General features: G+C 38.5%; 2 protein-coding genes across 6 annotated transcripts in view; one reads left to right on the plus strand and one right to left on the minus strand.

Annotated features, from left to right (window-relative positions):
* Positions 1-19859, minus strand: part of LOC108609474 (MKRN2 opposite strand protein) — a 71656-nt gene extending 51797 nt beyond the window's left edge. The window contains exon 1 of one of the 2 annotated variants that reach the window (XM_089465159.1): positions 19386-19859. The gene's annotated coding sequence lies outside the window, so the exon portion shown is untranslated. The remainder of the gene's footprint in view (positions 1-19385) is intronic. The other variant, XM_089465158.1, reaches the window with a different exon arrangement.
* The window catches only part of eys (eyes shut), a 72488-nt gene that overhangs the window by 47792 nt on the left and 4573 nt on the right, over positions 1-20123 (plus strand). For 3 of the 4 annotated variants that reach the window (XM_089465152.1, XM_089465151.1, XM_089465153.1), the window contains exons 6-13: positions 3563-3915; positions 8822-9094; positions 10845-11137; positions 11228-11888; positions 13588-13751; positions 13877-14608; positions 15570-15812; positions 18762-19256. In XM_089465152.1, coding sequence (XP_089321278.1) covers positions 3563-3915; positions 8822-9094; positions 10845-11137; positions 11228-11888; positions 13588-13751; positions 13877-14608; positions 15570-15812; positions 18762-19256 — 3214 coding nt within the window. Of the gene's footprint in view, positions 1-3562; positions 3916-8821; positions 9095-10844; positions 11138-11227; positions 11889-13587; positions 13752-13876; positions 14609-15569; positions 15813-16530; positions 17006-18761; positions 19257-20123 lie in introns of those variants that run through there. The other variant, XM_089465154.1, reaches the window with a different exon arrangement.

The raw sequence follows: 20123 nt of genomic DNA on the forward strand, positions 1-20123 counted from the left end.
AGCACATTTCAAGTGCCAGCCGCCGAGTTTGGGGTTTTTGCAAATGTTTGCCTGGTTTTTGACTCACAGTCCCCCGTTGTTCTACCTCACTATCTCTCTCTATGTGTGTGTGTGTGTGTGTGTGTGTCGTATTCTCTTTTCATTTGCCACGCGTCACATTTGCATTGCGCGCTCTGCCAACGCCAACGTCAACGCCAACGCCAACGCCAAAAGCTGACGCCACTAATGAAAACTTTGTTGAGCCCCTTTAAAGGCTCACCACATGTCTGCGTGCGTCTGCCTAATGTGCCCCGCCTGCATTGGTTAGATGCTCCGCTCCGCAGGTCTCCAAATGGCTCGGCAAGGTCTCAGCTCGCATTTGGCTTAATGCGCTCTGAGTGCCGCCTTAGCGCTGAGCATCTGCTCCAAAAAGTGTGCTCTTCCTACACAGCCCTTCATCATTTCCTAGTTGCCACTTGAGGGTCCTCTAACAATTAGTATTGTACATACATGCATGCATATATACATATGTAGAGCACTTCAATGCAGCAAATACAAACCCTTTTATCATTAAGTTTCATATGAATACATATACATACACTTATTAGACAGGTGCCAAATTTATATATAAGATTAAACAAATAAATAATTTATAAATATTAAATATGATGTATAAAATATATATATTAAATAATAAATAATAAATAATAAATAATAAATAATAAATAATAAATAATAAATAATAAATAATAAATAATAAATAATAAATAATAAATAATAAATAATAAATAATAAATAATAAATAATAAATAATAAATAATAAATAATAAATAATAATAAATAAATAATAAATAATAACTAATAAATAGTAATTAATAAAGAAAAAAAAATAAATCAGGATACTTTTCTGAGCATTTAATCTTTATATAAAAATATATTATCCTTTTTTTAGTTCTTCCCATAAATATAATTAATTTATCCACATCGAGCGCTATTATAAAAGTTCCAATAAAATATAAGTAAAGTTCTACTAAAAGCTCAATTTTACCTCAAGACGAATCTGAGTGGAAAGCATAGCAGAACAAAGAAAACTATTAAACATTTTTTTTTTTTTTTTTTTTTTTTTTTGTTATATTATATTTATGAACCATCATAAAGCAGACTTAAGCAAACTAAAAAGTTCACTTAATTGCAAAGTTTAAGCATAAAATATAGATTTTCAAGCCATTGGCTTTAATCATGATGGGCTTACAGCCCAAACTAAGAATCATCAAAAGCGCTAGCTAAATAAATATATAAACAAAATACAAAAATAAATCTTCCTTTACCTAATACATGCAAAAAGAATCAACATAAAAAATATAACAACTGGAACACACATCTCAAATAATTGTTGGCATTGCGAACATGAACAGCAAGTGTTGAGTTTTCATTTTCATGCAACTACTAAAAACCGGGAAAAGCTGATGTATCAAAAGTTTCCACATAACGGAATGCATGCAAAAATGGCGTGCTCAAAAGCAAAACCAAAAAAAAAAAAAAAAATGAAAATAGACACAACAAAAATACTTGTAGCATGTAGCTACACAATTTGTTGCTCCCGCGGGCCACTGGGGGCTTCGCTATAGCTATACGACCTGACCCTGGAAAACAAGGCCTCGCCCCCTCCAGCTGCAACACGCGGCGTTGATTATTGTGTAATACCTCGCCGGAGCTCGACAAATACAAAATGAAAATATGCTAAGGCGGGCATGCCCGACTAACATGGTATCTACTGAGCCAGCGCTGCGCTGCACTCTTACTAATTCTCCAGCTTCCTTTCATGCATATATGTTACACATACATACATACATACATACATATATTTTTGTGGTATATATTATGTACAAAAACACACGCAAGTTTGCAAGAACAATTCAGCCGCAGGCTGTGCATTTTCTTTTGAGCATGGAAAATGCGTGCGCGGTGTAAGTAATCCATCAGATTTTTAATACATATTTTGAGTTACTTAAATTTGTGGCAATAGCTCTGGTTAGCGTAGTAAATTTATGGCAAATTATTAACTGATTAAACCCTAGAATAGTTTTTACCCGATGTAATATATTTTCAATTGTTTCCATCTTCGTAAGAACAAACATACATCGTATCCTTTGACTGCCTATCATAAAGGCATCCACATGGTTTTGTCTGCAGGTTTTGTTTGTCCTCCACATTGAACGCACATTATTTTTATAGACAATGAAAAGTTTTACTAATTAGATTCATTAGAATTTGCGTTGAAAATTAGAAATGGACATAAACACATATAGAAAATATTTTTTATAAAAAAAAAAAAAAAAAGATGAAGATATTTCGAACAGCGAGGTCACAGCAAATTGCAGTAATTTGAATTTATTTCTTGAAAGTGCGGCAAACAGAGTCTAGAGCCAGCACGAGTCCTACACGACTCCAGTTTCAATAAGCAGTAGCCGGGCCAACGTCAACATAAAATGCCAATAAATTGAAAAGCAATATGAATTAACTTTTTGGCTCCCTCGCTCGTTCGCTCTCTTGCAGCCCGGCTGGCTGCAGCCGAAGTATTGTCCTGCTGCGTCATTGTCCTGGTTTTAATAATTTATGCCCCACCAAAGGGACACTTAAAATGCAACTGAACTGCAACAAAGAGCCAGCAATAGCACCCAAAACTTTCCATGTAACTTCTACTTTAACAACCCAGACTGAGAGAGAGAGAGAGAAAGAGAAAAAGAGAGAGTGTAATGCAGAGACGTGGAATGGGAGGGGCAGCAGAGCCAACCCCTTCAAATTGAACAAATGAAGTGCAAAGCAACTGAAGACTGCGAGCCGGCTGAGAGGGCAAACTATTAACTGGCAACAGCCATAAGGACCTTCAATGAAACATGAGCGACGGTTGCCACCAGGCCAAGCACCTAATGGAACTTGGTCATATGTTTCGCAAAATATGAAAAATGTTTCCATTTTGTTCTCTCTCGCTTCGCTTTTGGTGTATGTGCTTCCAAGTATTCCCTCATGTTCTCGTGTGCCTCTTAGACACAGTTTTATAACACTTTTGAAAAGTTCTCAACTTGGCTTATACTTAAGGCTCTGAACTGAAATTAATAGTTTTAAGTTTTGAGCACTGAAATGGAAGTGATCTAATTATAACGGTATTATTGTCTTTTAATGGATATTATTATAGGGATAGAAATCGACAATTTTTCGGTGTAATTAATTAATGGAAATTATCATTTAATTATTTTTATATATAAAATATATTAAATAATACAAAAAAATGAATATTAATTCTAAACTCCTCTTATATATTTATATATGCGACAAATATATTATTAAGTTATATCCCAGTCTTAACCATAATTTAAATTTCGATATCATCAAAAAAAAAATAATAATAATAATAATAATTTTCAGCTAACATAAAATATAAATTTTATATTTGAAGCTTTTTAAGAAAAAAAAAAATATTTATAATTGCCTTTCATAAATTCCAACTATAAACAATTGCTAAAAACATTTTAATCTAATTTATCATTTCTTCTCACTCTCTCTTTTTGTCCGTCTCTTTCAGTGCGTTTGCCGCTTTGACCGCCAGGGGCCGCTTTGCGAGCAGCACATTGTCATACGGAATGCCGCCTTCTCCGGCGACTCGTATGTGTCGCATCGCATCTATAAGGACATACCGCAGCACGAGGCTCTGGATGCCGTGCTGCCCATGCACATACAGCTGAAGGTGCGCACGCGGGCCACCAATGGACTGATCATGCTGGCCGCCGCTCAGGGCACCAAGGGCGGCCACTATATGGCCCTATTCCTGCAAAAGGGCCTCATGCAGTTCCAGTTCTCGTGCGGACTGCAAACGATGCTGCTGAGCGAGCTGGAAACGCCCGTGAACACGGGCCACGAAATTACCATTCGAGCTGAGTAAGTGAAATGCCCGGCCACGGAATGCAATTATGTGGTTCACAGAGAACTGGGCCCCAGCCCAACCCATGGATCACGGGTCAGGCAGGCTGTCGGGCTGGCAACATTGATAGAAGGGAGGTTGGCACGTTAATTAACTTTTTAAATTGCGCCTGACACGAGTGTCGAGTGTCGAGTGCCCAGGGGCAACTGCTGCCGGGGTTCAGCATGTGGGTCACTGTCAATGCTGCAGGAAACGGCAGCAGGATGCCGCCATGGAGCGCAGGCCATTAAAGTTGCCTTATGTCGATTTCCATGCCGTTTGGCCACCACAAATTATAATGCTTCAAGTGTAGAATAAATTGCGCTAGTGCCGCTTCGTATTTTTTTCCCCCTTTTTTTTTTGTATTTTTTCGGCAATATCCCAGCCACAGCTCCTGCTCCATTCCAACGATCCTTGGCTTCGCATTCATGCGTAATTAGTTGGCGTAGTTGGTTTTTGGCTCAAATTTAATTTGCCGCATTTTCTGCGCTCGCTCGCCAAACGGAAGCGGAAGTTGAATGGCTGCAGCGAACCCCAGAGACAGAGACTGGGGAGCAGCGTAACTTTGCGCCAAAGAGAAAGTAAAGCGTAGCTCTTGCGTAATTAATCGTTTAACTAACATTTCCCGAAACTCTGCGCACCACTTTCAAATGCGAAATGTAATGGCGCAAAGGACAATTGCGATAACAAAGGCAATGCCAAAGAACTTAGACAGCAGCTGGCCCAGCCCGGCCAGCAATGGCCCCTCAAAAACCTCTTCAGATAAATTATGCTGTGGCTAAATCAGAAATAAGCTGCACAAATATGTTAAGCACAAGTCCACTTAGCGCAATGAGATCCACAAAAAGAGCATTTCATGTGTGCTAATATATTGCACAGAAATCTCTTCAAGAGATAAAATTAGCAAAAGGCAGAAATGCTTGCCAAATTGTGAAAGACAGTATATTAGTTAGCATATGCATTTATCTATCTACATATTGAGCGGGACAACCGTGCGTATAATTATAAAGTATGGCTAATCAGTTTCTATAACAGCTCATAGTTAAAAATCTCAACCAATTGGCTTTCCCTATAGATTAGTCAGATATGATATTCATATGTGGTTAAATTATATCTATTCTACTATAGAGATCACTGTCCACAGTCGGAACCTTAATTAAATACAGTCGAGTCTCAATTATTTGTACCCCGATAAATCGAAAAAAAAAAAAAAAAAAAAAAAAAATGCAATCCCCTTCAAAGAAATTCGTTCTCAATAATTCTCGATAACTTCAATTTCTGTATAAATCGAATATAATTGGTCTCCTTGTCATTACGAATTATCGGGATATAATATGCTACATATTGAAACATATTTCCAGGGAAGGTACAGAATAACAACCTTGCTGCTAGTTACAAATTTGAAAGCCCTTCAACACATTTCATTTCAATAATAGTTCAAAATACAGAGTGCAAAAAATTACTTAAATAATTTCGCAATGATAACCGCTATTCAGCCCAAACCGCATAATATTGCAGCAATTGCTTGATTGTAAGCGCTTTTAACTAATTTATCGTTGTGCTGCTACTTATGCTGGCCGCAGAAACCGAACATGTGATCATTTACATTTAACTGGCAATTCGCAAATTTACAATTCAGTCGAGTGCAATTACTTAGGACGAGGGGAGTAGGGGCCAGTGGGGCCCCTCGACGGGGTTCGATAGGGTCAGCCATATGGAAAATGACCAAGTAATCATTTTACAAAATCAACAAGCAACAACGAATTCCCACAACGCCGCAACGACGAGTGGCATAAACAGCACATTAAGGAATAAATATATCAGGCAAATAGGTCGCTCGGCTGGCTTTGCCGTCAGACCTGAGAAAGTGAAAGAGAAAGCAAATAAGATGAATGTAGTCAGGAGTTGCTGACTGCTCAATACACGCTCAGCATTTACAGTGGAGATTAAACGGAATTTTTATGGAAGAGCTCGACCTAAATCCGATTCAAATAGAATTCATACGACTCTTCCACTTCATAAATCAAGCATAAATGCAAACTAATATACTCCTTCTGCTGAAGTCTATAAAAAATCAGCACACACTCAGCAGACTGGACTGGCCTATATAAGTAATTTACTGCTTAGAGCGAGACGGCTATAGTAATGGGCATTTGATATCTCTTTCTTGTTTTTATGACTATCGAATCGACCACAAATTTACTTTTTAGCACTTGGTCCCAGCTCGGGGCATACTCATGTGGTAGAAAACTGGGTCCGCCACAGGATTTACGAGCAACAAATTTATGTTTGTTGCCTATTTTTATTTGACTTGCGTGCTTAATGGCCATGCCACCAGGACACTTCATGTTCATGGCTCGACTACAACGCCTCCGACTGCTGTTCTAGCTCCGACTCCTGCTGCTGCTCCCAGCTCATTTGCCCAGAAGCGATTTAGCGTCTCCCAGTCGACGCGACAATGGCAATGAACATAGACCTTCCAATGAACTAGTTCGTGACACACTCACACACACACACACACACCCACACAGAGACACAATTATGATTGTCCTGCGGCGAAAGTGCTGCTTGAACTTTTCCCTCATTGTTGCCTTTCGCAAAATTTTCATTGAGCCGAGTCGCGCCTAATGAGCCTAATGCTCCACGCAATTGACATTTTACTTAAGGATTTCTCAAGAAGTCCATGTAATTAGAAAGCAATAACAATTACCGCACAATTATGAAGCTTTCGCTTAATCTCGGCTAAAGCTTGAGCCGTTCCGCACTTCCGAGTTTTTCGCCATAACAAAATTAAGTGCATTAAGCATTAAAGGCCGCAACTTTGCCGCCAACTTAAATTCGAGTAGGAACAAATTAAAACGAAAATCAAACAAACTTTTTGCTGCTTAATCAATCGCAGCTAATTGCTCGATATATATTATATATAGTGAAAAATCTCTAAAATTGTTGTCCTTGAGTCGAGTTGATTCATTATTTTCTGCCACTGACTGTGGCTAAAAGCCAATTTCATGTGCTTGAATCGAATTGCTGGGAAATTTGTGTTTTTAAAACAGTATTAGCAAATTATACGCTTAACAGCCAACGGCTGCTAACGGCTTTAAATGTTTGATAATGTCTTTTGAAGAGTCTTTATGTTTATTGATTCTGAGCGCCATATTTCTGGGTGCTTAAATGCTAACGAAATATTTTCAAATAAGCTGATTAGCTTATTGATTGAATTTTTTTAAGGATATTGTATGATTAAATATCTTAATTAAAAAAAGAGTAGCTCAAGCATTTAATTTTAATTTTAATTTATTTTATTAAATTTTATATTTTAATATTATTTTGATTTTTAGTTGTATATTTTTATTAAAATAATTATATTTATATATATACATATACATATTTATTTATTTATTTTTAATTTTGTTATTCATTTAGTTTTATTTATTTATTTTAATTTTCTTTTTTTTTAATTCTATGACTATTTCACGTATATTAAAAAATATAATAAATAAATATCTATAATATTTTTATTTTTTAGTTTTTTTCAGTTAATTATTTCAATAAATAAAATATATATATTAAAAAGTTTTCTATAAAAAATGTAGTAGTTTTTTATTGAACAATTTCATAAATAATACCAAGCACTAAATTTGTAGTGATATACCTTTCATTCAAAAGAATCGTTAAATATTTTCCATTATATTTCCAGCAAATTCCATTTATAGTAAAAACTGCATGGAATGTATGCAATGTTTTCATACGTTAATATATCTTTTTAGCTCTGCCCCCTCACATTTATTCTCACTCTCTCTATAAGTACAAATTGAGCCAAAATATAAATAAAAAAATTGTATCAATAAAATTTTGGTGTCCCATTGATGTCTCCCATCTCGCATTTAATGTCAACATTCAAACGTAATGAACGCACTGAGATATGAATCCCAGATCGAGTATAAAATGAAACAAAAACAAAACCAAAAAAAAACCTGACAAACAAAACAAAATCAGAATTTTCTGGCCAAAGAGCGTTGAACAGAAAACATTCAAATAACGCCAGGTGACATTTACCGTTACAAAACAATAAAAACAAAATTCCACAACAACAACAAAGGGGCAAAGGAATCTCTCGATGGGGTACGGTCAACAAAGAAAAAAAAAAAGAAATGCCGAGCCGGAGCCTTTATTCCTGAATGCCCAACAGGCGCGCCAGAAATTTGACAGTCGATTGACAATACAGCCTATTGGCAGCAACGGGTTGCACAGTGGCGCAAACTCTATGAAAATTGCATAATAGTGAAGAAGAATGTTTGAATAATTCATATAATTTACTAATTGTTGGGCATATATAGAGTTTAAAATTAAAATAATGCATTTAAATTATATTAAGCTTATGGATTTTTCTTTTGGCTCATTTAAAAAAGTTTGCTCGCCACGGTGCCATGGTCATGGGGTTATGTTTAAAGGAGGGGTAGCGGGTGCCATAAAAGGTCAGTTGAGAGAAAAAATGTTGTCCATTGGGGCTGGGGGATGGGGAATGGGGGGTTTTATGAGGCATCTTTGTGCGGGCGTCATAAATATTTGCACGCTTCGGCATGCTGAAAATAACTTTTTCTTTTCTCATTTTATTTTATACATATAAATATATTTGTTGTTGTTGTTGTTGTTGCTGAATACCCTACGCAACGAAAAAGTTGCCCGCAGTGTGCGGCATATTAAATATTTTATATGTGCACTACACAGTCAGAACAGCTAAAAGCGGGCCGAAGAGCCAGAGAGGAGGGCGGGGAAGAGTAGCCCAGGACCAAAGGACATGGGACGTGCAGCTGGGCTCGCTGTGGGCGGTGAAACTTTTATCGCTGCTCCTGCTCAACCGAAAACGCTTCTGTCTGCTTTCAGATTGGACTTCAGCCGCAATTACACGCACTGCAATGCCTCGCTGCTCGTCAACGACACGTTGGCCATGTCCGGGGATCAGCCGACATGGCTGAAACTGTTGCCGCCGCGACTGCACACGCCCGAGGTCATATTGAACACTTGGCTGCATTTGGGCGGCGCGCCCCAGGCGCCAATTGGCCTCATTATCGAACTGCCGCCAGCTCAAAGCGGCACCGGCTTCACCGGCTGCCTACATACACTGCGCATCAATGGACAGGCTCGCGAAATCTTTGGGTAAGTCATCCTTAATAGACAGGACTGCACACATAGCCGTTGGGCAGCCACTTGGTCATTTGGGGGCGCAAATAATGAGTGAGGCAAGTCAAGGAAAGTTATGAATGTTTATGCCACATACGCGCATCTCAGCCGCCGGCCCAAGCGTGCCACATGCCACCAAGTTGCAGGTAGCCCAGTAAACAAGCTCTGCGGGAATATGCAGTAAAATCATTCGCAGGATGAAATGGGCACCAAGCCGAGTCGGTGCGAGGCAGCGTCTGGGCACAAAACAGTTGCTAAACGTGGGCACATCAAAAGAAATTAGCTAACGATCCTTTCTGCCATTGAAGTTTATGGCGCTACCTTACCAAGCAGAAAAATCATCAAATCCCATTCAAAGAAAGCAAAGTCAGGCAATTAAAACTGAATCTTCGTCATAAAAGAAATTAGAACAATCTGAAACAATATCACGCGATAGTCAACTAATTGGTACTACTTTTTATCGATAAGCAAAGTCGATATTTGAAAGAGTAATGCATTCTATAAACAACGGTCGATAAACGATAGTCGATAAGTACCAGCTAATAGACAGTATTCGAAAAGGCGCATCCGTAACACAACAGTCGAGTAACAGTAATCTAAAAACATAATTTGATAAATGTTAGTCGATACACAGAAATCGATATACATAATTCGATAATAAAGCTGTGATAGTAGATCGGATTTGATAGACAATTGGTAAACTATATTTTATATACAGGATTGATGAACAGGGGTCGATAAAAAGTAATCGATAAACAGATTTCGATAAAAGGCATTTGATAAGCCCAGAAATGTTGTTCACTTCATAAAACACATGGTTAGTGCTACGGCAGTATTTAAGTAAATTAAGACAAATAATCAATAATAGAATCCCGATATGAAATCTATTTTTATGAAATCTATTTATGAGTCGAAAAGGCTGTTTATGACAGTATAATGAAATACAAAGTTAAATAACATGATAATCCATGTTAAAACACTAATAATGCTAGATATATACATGCTAACCAATACTAATATATCCCACCATATACTCGAACCAAGAGGAAAATAACATTTTATTATAATAATAATAATAATAATAATAATAATAATAATAATAATAATAATAATAATAATAATAATAATAATAATAATAAAATAAATATAATTCAAAGATCTAACAGAAACAAAGATAATTTTAACGGAATCAATCGATAGCCCATAATATCTATATGCCCAAACGTTATGTATATATATATATTCATTAGCATTGAATGTTTACTCTCTGTATTATTATTAATATCGATAAGCATTAGCTGCGTTAACCCTTTGACAGTTTAATCCAGCAAATAGATGGAAGACAAAATGTCAACGTTAAGGGGACATTACGAATTAAACCAATTTGAGCACTTTGCAAACGAGGGATTGTGTATAGATAGTCGTATAAGAAGGAGAACGAGTCGAGAAATGCGAAAGCCATTTGTCAGCGCATTAAAACGCGCTCACCAACAGCCGGTCAGGACGGACAAGAAGATAAATTGTTGGCGGGGCGCCACGCTTGCAACAGTGGGCGCCACTGAAAGGGGTACGAGGGAGCGGAAGTAGGAAGGAGGGTGGGAAACGGGGGCGTGACAGTTGTAGGCCGGAACTCGAACAATTGACATGCGAATTAGCAGCGGCGTAATGAAATTGGAGATGACGCTAACCAGCCTTTTAACCCATTTCTCCCCCCACCTCGGCCCAGCGACGCTCTGGATGGCTTTGGCATTACGGAATGCGGCTCACTGGCCTGCCTGTCGAGCCCGTGCCGCAATGGCGCCGCCTGCATCAAGATTGAATCGAACGAGCTGGACGAGAACGGTGACAAGGCTGAGAAATGGAAATGCAAATGCCCCACCGGCTACATGGGCCCGACCTGTGAGATATCCGTGTGCGAGGACAATCCCTGTCAATATGGTGGCACCTGTGTCCAATTTCCGGGCAGCGGCTACCTCTGCCTCTGTCCGCTGGGCAAGCACGGCCATTACTGCGAGCACAGTGAGTGTCATTTAACGTATTCCCCTTTGAATTCATTTACTTTACTCCATTTTCTTTTTTTCTTTTTTTCTTTTCTTTTTTACTTGACAGATCTCGAGGTGGCACTGCCCTCCTTCTCGGGTAGCGTCAACGGCCTCTCCTCATTTGTGGCCTACACGGTGCCCGTGCCCCTGGAGTATTCACTGGAGCTGAGCTTTAAGATCTTGCCACAGACCATGTCGCAGATCTCGCTGCTCGCCTTTCTGGGCCAGTCTGGCTATCATGACGAGAAGAGCGATCATCTGGCCGTCAGCTTCATACAGGGCTACATAATGCTAACCTGGAATCTGGGCGCTGGACCGCGACGCATCTTCACACAGAAGCCCATCGACTTTCGGCTGGATGCACCGCGTGTGCCCTACGAGATCAAAGTGGGTCGCATCGGACGTCAGGCCTGGCTTTCGGTGGATGGCAAGTTCAATATCACCGGCCGCTCGCCCGGCAGCGTCAGCCGCATGGACGTCCTGCCCATACTCTATCTGGGCGGCCATGAGATTGCCAACTTCAATACGCTGCCACACGATTTGCCGCTGCACTCGGGCTTCCAGGGCTGCATCTACGATGTCCAGCTGAAGGCCGGCCAGGTGACGGTGCCGCTGCAGGAGACACGCGGTGTCCGAGGACGCGGTGTCGGACAATGCGGCACGCGTGAGTGCCACAGGCACGCCTGCCAGCACGACGGAGCCTGCCTACAACATGGCGCCACCTTTACGTAAGTCAATCTTAAAGTGGATAAATAGATATGTTTCGCTTCTTTTTTTTTTTTAGTAGGGTGAGCTTATTTCCTTGAAGACATTAAGATATATTTTTGAATAGGCAAATAAATTATATAAGACATAAAAGATTTCATGTCTTGATAAAAATGTTTTTCTATGCCAAGGTAAGCCTTCACTATAAAGAAAACTGAAACGAGACTTATATCAAATGTAGAGCATTCAATATTCCATAGTGTTGAATATTCAAATTTTGATTGATTGTTAAGATTCTAGCATGAGTTTTTAGGATTTCCTTTTGTAGTGATTTAAATTCACTTGTATTTCACTTTCTGAATTCAAACCACTCAAGTGATAAGACTAAAAAAAAAGTATTGCTAAATCAAACTAAGCCTTTTTCAATGAATCTTGGAAACTTATTGATTTATCCTTATTTTCAATCAAATAACTATAGGAATGAAACCCGCTATTTTTACTATTCAACGAAGCTCTCTCTGCGAATTACAGACACACATACCATACATATAACACCATATATTTATTATTTAGCTCCCCACATACATTCATTTGGATGTATCCAAGCCAAATTGAATATTTATCAAAGGATTTCGAAGTTTCTACATAACTGTTAAACCATTTTTTATAGAATTTGTTGGTAATATAATATAACACGAAAAGACTTTAAGGCGTATCAACTCCTTTTTATACCCTGAACCCATTGAAAATGGGAAATCAGGGTATAATGGTTTTGTGAAAAGTATGTAACAGGCAGAAGGAATCATCGCAGACCCCATAAAGTATATATATTCTTGATCAGGACGACGAGCTGAGTCGATATAGCCCTGTCCGTCTGTCCGTCCGTCCGTCCGTCCGTCCGTCCGTATGAGCAAAAGGATCTCAGAAGATATAAGAGCTAGAGAGCTGAAATTTGGCAAGCATACTCGTGTATACCATAGGCAGTACAAGTTTGCTTTATTTTTTCGATAACTCACCCGATAACTTTTTTATCGAGAATAATCGAAAAATCGACAATGTTTTTTCAGCTTATTTTGAACACTTTTAGACCTGGAGACTTCAAATTTGCGTTGTATATAAAGTTAATGGATACAAAGATTTTGTAATTTACAGATTTTGGATACCACGCCCCCTTCGCCCCCAATTTGTAAAAAACGCATTTCAAGTACTAGAGACTTGTGCTTTGAAATGTACACACATTTAAGCCATATGATTACGCTCTAAAAGTTTCATTAAGATCGTATGTCTGCAAAAGAAATTATTCAACAAATAAATTCTCGTTATATTGCCCACACTGCAGTGCAGCCCAAGCGCAGCCGCTGCTAGCTGCGCAGTTTGCAAAGCGCGTGCTTATACGTGCATGTGTATGTATGTGTGCATAAAAGAAGTCCAGAATGATTAGAATATCAGTTTGGAGGGTTCAGGGTATCTCCTAGTCGAGCAGTCTCGACTGGAGCCTTCTTACTTGTTTAATCCTATCAAAGTTATTGTTTTATAAAATAAATTAGCTAAAGGTTATAGTCCGACTGTATTGTAGTTGCCTATGGGCCAGAATTGGTTTGCCAATTGATGTCTAAAATTTATGGCAGCTGTCGAGCAACGGCTGTTAGTAAAGTCCACTAAAAGTTAACCAGTCTCAAATAAAATCTAATGATTTTTTCCTTTCTCATATTTCCGCCACAGTTGCATCTGCCAGGAGGGATGGTATGGACCGCTCTGTGCCCAGGCCACAAATCCCTGCGACTCGTTCAATAACAAATGCTACGAGGAGGCCACTTGTGTGCCGCTGGTGAATGGCTACGAATGCGACTGTCCAGTGGGACGCACGGGCAAGAATTGTGAGGAAGGTGAGCGGTAGTTGCATAACTTTTACGATTTAATATTGATATATGTACATATGTATGTGTGTGTGTATATGTATATTCAATAATGGTTTTATTGTGTACATAATATCTGATTATTCTCGTTGTAGAAATACGTTCACTTAGCGACGTCTCACTGACCGGTCGCCGTTCGTATCTGGCCGTGCGTTGGCCCTATCTCTATGATGGCGGGGATAAGCTGGGCGCCAAGCGCTCCCAAATGGTCAGCTATCGCAACTTTACCAAAAAGCTGCTGCCGCCCAAGCCCATCTCGACGCCCAGCACACACTTTGTGATGAAGCTGCTCAACGAGGTGGAGAAGCAGCGCAGCTTCTCCCCGGTGCCGCTGATGGGCTCCAAGACGTTCGAGGAGCACCATCGTGTGCAGTTCTTTTTCATCGAATTCCAATTACGTCCACTCTCCGAGCGTGGTCTGCTCCTCTACTTTGGCACGCTGAACAACAATCAGGATAAGAAGATTGGATTCGTTTCGCTGTCGCTGCAAGGTGGCGTGGTCGAATTCCGCATTTCGGGACCCAGCAATCATGTGACCGTTGTCCGGAGTGTGCGGATGCTGGCCATCGGCGAGTGGCACAAGATCAAAATGGCCCAGCGCGGTCGCTGGCTAACCTTGTGGGTGGAGGGCAGCGCCTCCTCGGCCCTGGCTCCGTCCGCCGAGGTGCTGGTCGAGCCGGATGCCCTGCTCTACATTGGCGGCCTCAAGGATCTCTCCAAGTTGCCGTACAATGCCATCTCCGGCTTTCCCATACCATTCCGTGGCTGTGTCCGCGGCCTCGTCGTCAGCGGCACTCGCATTGTTCTCAACGAAACGAATATTGTGGGTAAGTCACAAATGCACAAAATATGACAGCAAATAATTGATGGCCCCCCCAGCCCAGCCCCATTCCCAGTCTCAGTCTCAGCACGCAGCATAAAAGATTTCCCATTAATGAAAAGTATAAATATACTTTGCGTATATATTGTATATATATCAATTAAATTAATAACCATAAATAATGGGCACATGCAAGTCGAATGAGTCTGTGGAAAGTTATGCAAACTGAGAGTAAAGAAAAATGGAATTTGAATTCCAATTGGAATTTCGGCAATTTTTCAAAATAAATCGAGATATAAAAGAGCTTTAATTTTAATAAATATAAATGATATATTTTTTTCATAAACGGCTATCTGATCTAACCCATTTGAGCAATATATATGAATCATTTCCAATCAACCAAAAAGAAGTTTGACTTTTTCTCTAGAAAAGTCTACAGCAAATTAACTTAATTTTAGCTCTAGCTCCAAAACTTGGAGATGTGTTTTATGTTCATTAGCTACGCCACCAAAAGTATTTTTATTTTATTGTTGAAATCAAAAGCTTAATATTTATAAATGAAATATGAAGTTTAATATTAGGTATTAAGTAAATTGATTACTGTAATTATGCGACTATAGATGCAAACTGTGGGAGATACAGTTTATTTTCGATTTTCCACGCCACTGAAGAGTTAATTGAATAGATGAAACCTTAAGTAATGAATCTAAATATTACATACAGATTGTTCGATTTGCCACGCTAAGGCAGACGGACAGCCACACAGGTTTGAGCTTTTCCCTGGTCTTGAATTGATGTACTGATTGATTGAAAATTTTATCAGCCACGCCTCCTACTGGCAGTTACATGTAAATTTAAATAAATGAAACATGATACCAACTTTTCTTATTGGCAATGTGTGCAGAGCATCTTTATATATATAATTTAATGACATAATATTTTAATGTAATGCATTTACTTATTTATAGAATCGCGTAACATTCGGGACTGCGATGGCACCGCTTGTGGCGGCGATTCCTGCGAATCGGGCGGCCACTGCTGGCTGGACGAGAAGCTGCAGCCGCATTGCATCTGTCCGGATTATGCCAAGGGCGATCGTTGTGAATACTCGGAAACTTGCAAGCTAATACCCTGTAAAAACAATGGACGCTGCTTGCGCAGTGGCCGCTGCTCCTGTCCCAATGGCTGGGGCGGCTTCTACTGCGAGATTGGTAAGTAGCTAAATGGGGGGCAACGGGGAAACTGGTGAGTGGCACATGTCTAAGCCAGGTCAATGACCTCAGTGGGGCTCTAATTGAAAGTTTTCGGATGCGCTGCGCAAAACTCTGGGTTTTTTCTCTTCACTGTTCATAATTGCCAACTCGTGTGTCGAGCTGTCATTTCCTGACTGCAACTGGGATAGAACAGGTTGGGGGGCCAGGCAATTCGTCATCGAATTAGTCAAGCGCCAGATGTTTAGTTAGTGCTTAATGTCCGTAGCAACAATAAAAAGAGTAGAAGCAACAGTAACAACAACAACAACAACAGCAGCAGCAGCGGTAGTAGCTGGGCAGCAATGAAAGGCATAAATCATTTCACTTGAAAATCTTCAAAACGAGTTTCATAAATCTCCAGAGCCAAGTTGAAGTTCAATGTGTCAGCAAAGTAAAAGTTGAGCTTACAGCAATATACAGAAGCTACAACGAGTAAAGATCTTAAAATGTCAGAAAACTGATTTTATTTCATTTACTTTTTTTTTTTTTTTTTTTTTTTTTTTTTTTGTATATAGAAATTGCTTTTATCTGATGTTCTCGGTTCAAATGCCGAAACAAGTTTTCAATTTCGAATGCTAAAAGCAAATGACAAAACCCAAAAACCAAAAAAATGAGAAAAAAAACAATAGCAACAACGAAATACAATCTAACACAACAATATTATTATTATAATTAGAGATCTACAGCAAGGGAGAGACATGAAAAAAAAAAACACCATTAACAGCACCACGAATCTTACGGTTCGATGCGCAGCGGGGTCAGGAAGTTGATATCGCAAAAAAGTAAAATAAATAAAATAAAAAAAGAGACAAAAATAAGCTAAAATTAGTGATCTACAATATAGAAATATATATGTACATGCAAAAAAAAAATATATTTATATACAACAATATAATAGAAAAGCGTAATTTGCATGCCTGGGAACATGCTTTAATAATGGAAAAAAAAACAAACTTCATAGAAAATTCCACGAATATTAATATATATTGTAGTAAACAAATAGAACAGAACCCTGGTGGGTTGGGAAAATATTTGTAAAAAAAATAGTAATAATAAAAATGTGAGAAACAATAGATTATATGTAAAAAAAAAAAAAAAAAAAAAATATATATATATATATATATAAATATATATATATATATATATATATATATATATATATATATAAAATAAAGCAATGAGGGATCCATAGAAAAAAAAACGAAAATCCATTTGTATATGTGTAGATGTAGATAGACTGATAAGGAACTTGAAACATATTAGCTAACAAAGTTTATAGTTTATATGTATTAAAAAAAATAATAATAATAATAATAATAATTTTGAAACAAAATTTTTGCTGCATTTGCATAAATTTAAATCATTTATTGGCGGCATTGTGTGGTTTTAGTTTTTATATGAATTTATAGCAGATAAAAAGTCTTTAAGATTCATAAATAATAATAAAAATATAAAAAAAAAAATACATTTAAAAAAAGTATAAATGAATTATAATTATATAAATTATAATATATAAATAATAAATATTAACCTAAATTATATAAATTATAATATATAAATAAATAAAAGATATTAATTTAGTAAATATTAACCTAAATAATGTTTCATATACGCAACATTCATAATATTATTCCCAGAGACAAAAATTACCTTACTAACTATCTGATCCTAATATCTATTACTGAAACTTTTTCCGTTTTCAATAGAAAAAAACCCCAGCCAGTGAAATGAGATAAAAATTAAGAAATAAAACCCCAAACAAACTATTTACGCAGGAAGCCTCAAAATGTTGAGCATAAAACAGAGTTTTATCACTATTTGTTTTGTGGGCAGACTGAGTTATTCAATTGAATGTTTGGTATACAATCAGTATGCTAGCTGGCTAGCTAGCTGGCGGGCTGGCTGTCTGGCTGGCTGGCAGCCTTTCACTTATTAGCAAAGTGAATTAACATGCCACTAATAACAATAAGCCATAAACAAGCTGGTGAAAACACGAAACAACAAGTGCAATCAAGTTGAGTGGCAGCAAAATGGGAAAGACAACAAAACGCAAATTCATAATCAGAATCCAAAAAGTGGAAGCCACGGCAATAGCTATAGACGAAGCAGAGGGAGAAGAACACGTAGATCTTGTCGAACAGATAAGATAGAGCGCAGCCAAAAGAAGCGCCAAACGAGATCAGGGACTTGCAGACAGACGGTAAGACAACGGCCAAATGGCATAATGAGCCAGACATAATAAGAAGACAGAACTGAGATCTCTATGAGTAGTCGCAAAGAAATACCCTATACAGGAATATAAAAGTCTGAATATAGTGCGCAACTTTATCAAGAGATCTACTTACATATAGTCTTGCAATATATTGTCGATTGAGGTTATATTCTCTTATGAATTCAGATTTGAGCAATGCTTACACTATCAAATTCCAATTGTAGTATTATTAAAGGTATTGCAATATGATAAATTATATAATTTAATATTTTATTACTACTTTTTTCAATTTGTATTTTTATTACTTTTTTATAATTATTATTATTATTATTTTTTTTTTTTAATTGAATTTGTTAATCTAAGGACAAAAATAAATAAATTAATTGATAACATTTGTACTATTGTCCAATAGGCACGTTCTAAACGTTACAAAATCACCCACAAATTCAATATACTCTACTCTACTGTTATATTGATCAACATTAGTCTATTGTTAATGATGAAGTAAATTGCATTTCTGTGACGCTGTTGCCGATGCTGTAATTTCATTATGCATTTGTAGCACACACACACACACACACACTCACACACGTACACCTGTAGCATGTGTGCATGCAATATGTTTTATGCATTTTAACTAACTTGCCGCTCTCTTTCTCTATTTGTCTCTCCCCTTCTCTGTCTCTTCTTCGCAGCACTAAGCAAACCAACAACACCGAGCTTCCGCGGCAACAGTTACCTGATCTTGCCACCCCCTCGCATACCAATGAAAGACAAACGCCGCGGCCCTTCGCTCTATGCACGTCCACCGCGCGAAGCCGTACAAATATCGCTGAACTTCTCGACCATCGAACCGGATGGCCTATTGCTCTGGAGCGAACACAATCAGCTGAAATTCTTGGGTCTCGGCTTGAAGAACGGCCACCTGAAGCTGGCGAGCAATTTGCTGGGCAGCATCAATGATACCGTGCAGGCGGCAGCAAGCGGTTTCATTGCCGATGGCGCCTGGCATGCTACGAGCGTGCTTCTGGATCGCACACGGCTCGAGCTGCAGCTGGATGGGTCCGTTATATTCACAGAGCGATTGCCCGAGCTCAATCGTAGGCTGACATCAACATCAACAACGACATCGTTGCAGCGACGAGGCGCCAAGGATCCAACGATTAGCTATGAGGATATTTTCTACTTGGGTAAGTGCTGGTCACACTTTGCATGCTAATTGGAAAAGGCTCTCTTGAGCTTGTGACGTCACGGAACTAACGTATTTCACCGATTGCATGTTTCTCAGCAATTAAAATGAAATAGTTGCGCAGACTTACCTATGTTTTGTAATTCATAAATACTGCTGATTGTTTATTGTCCGTCTTTGAAATCATCAAATGCATTCGCGACGTGCGCCTCTCAGCCAGAAGTGTTAACTCGCATGGAACTGTAGCGCCGGCGCAAATGTGCAATACACTAGTAGAAAGACGCGTCACGAATCAACGGTGCACAAGAGCGAGCGGGACAGCTGCGAACTTTCAACACGGCACGAAGGCAGAGAACGTCTGCACTGTGCCTGTCCAAAGCTAATTTAATACTTGTTGCGTTTTCTGTTTGATTCTGATATCCACGTTGCAAGCTCTGTACACTTACAGAGTTTACATGCCTAGCGTTCACACCAAACTTTAGATCACTTCACCCAGCAACAAACAAAATTATGTGATACATTCACAAAAACACACAATACACAACCGCGTCTAGAGGGCTTTCAACAATTACTAAGCCTCAGTTAATAGAGATGAGCAACGGCTCAAAACATTGAGTGATCGTATATCGATTAAAAAATATCGCTATTATGCACAGAAGATCTATTAACACGAGCTTACAAAATCAGAGAAATCGCTGTTATATTTAAATACAAGCACTGACCAGAGAACAGTGGTCAGTGATACAAGCAAATCGGTCGACATAACAAATATATGTGATTTAATAAAAGTCATATAATCAAATGGAACATTCAATTTACTGTGTAGCTACATATAAACACTTTTTATTATTTTTTATTATTAGTTTTC

Source organism: Drosophila arizonae, chromosome 3, assembly GCF_054131065.1.
Source record: "Drosophila arizonae isolate 15081-1271.41 chromosome 3, UAZ_ARI_1.0, whole genome shotgun sequence".
NCBI classification, from domain to species: Eukaryota; Metazoa; Arthropoda; class Insecta; order Diptera; family Drosophilidae; genus Drosophila; species Drosophila arizonae.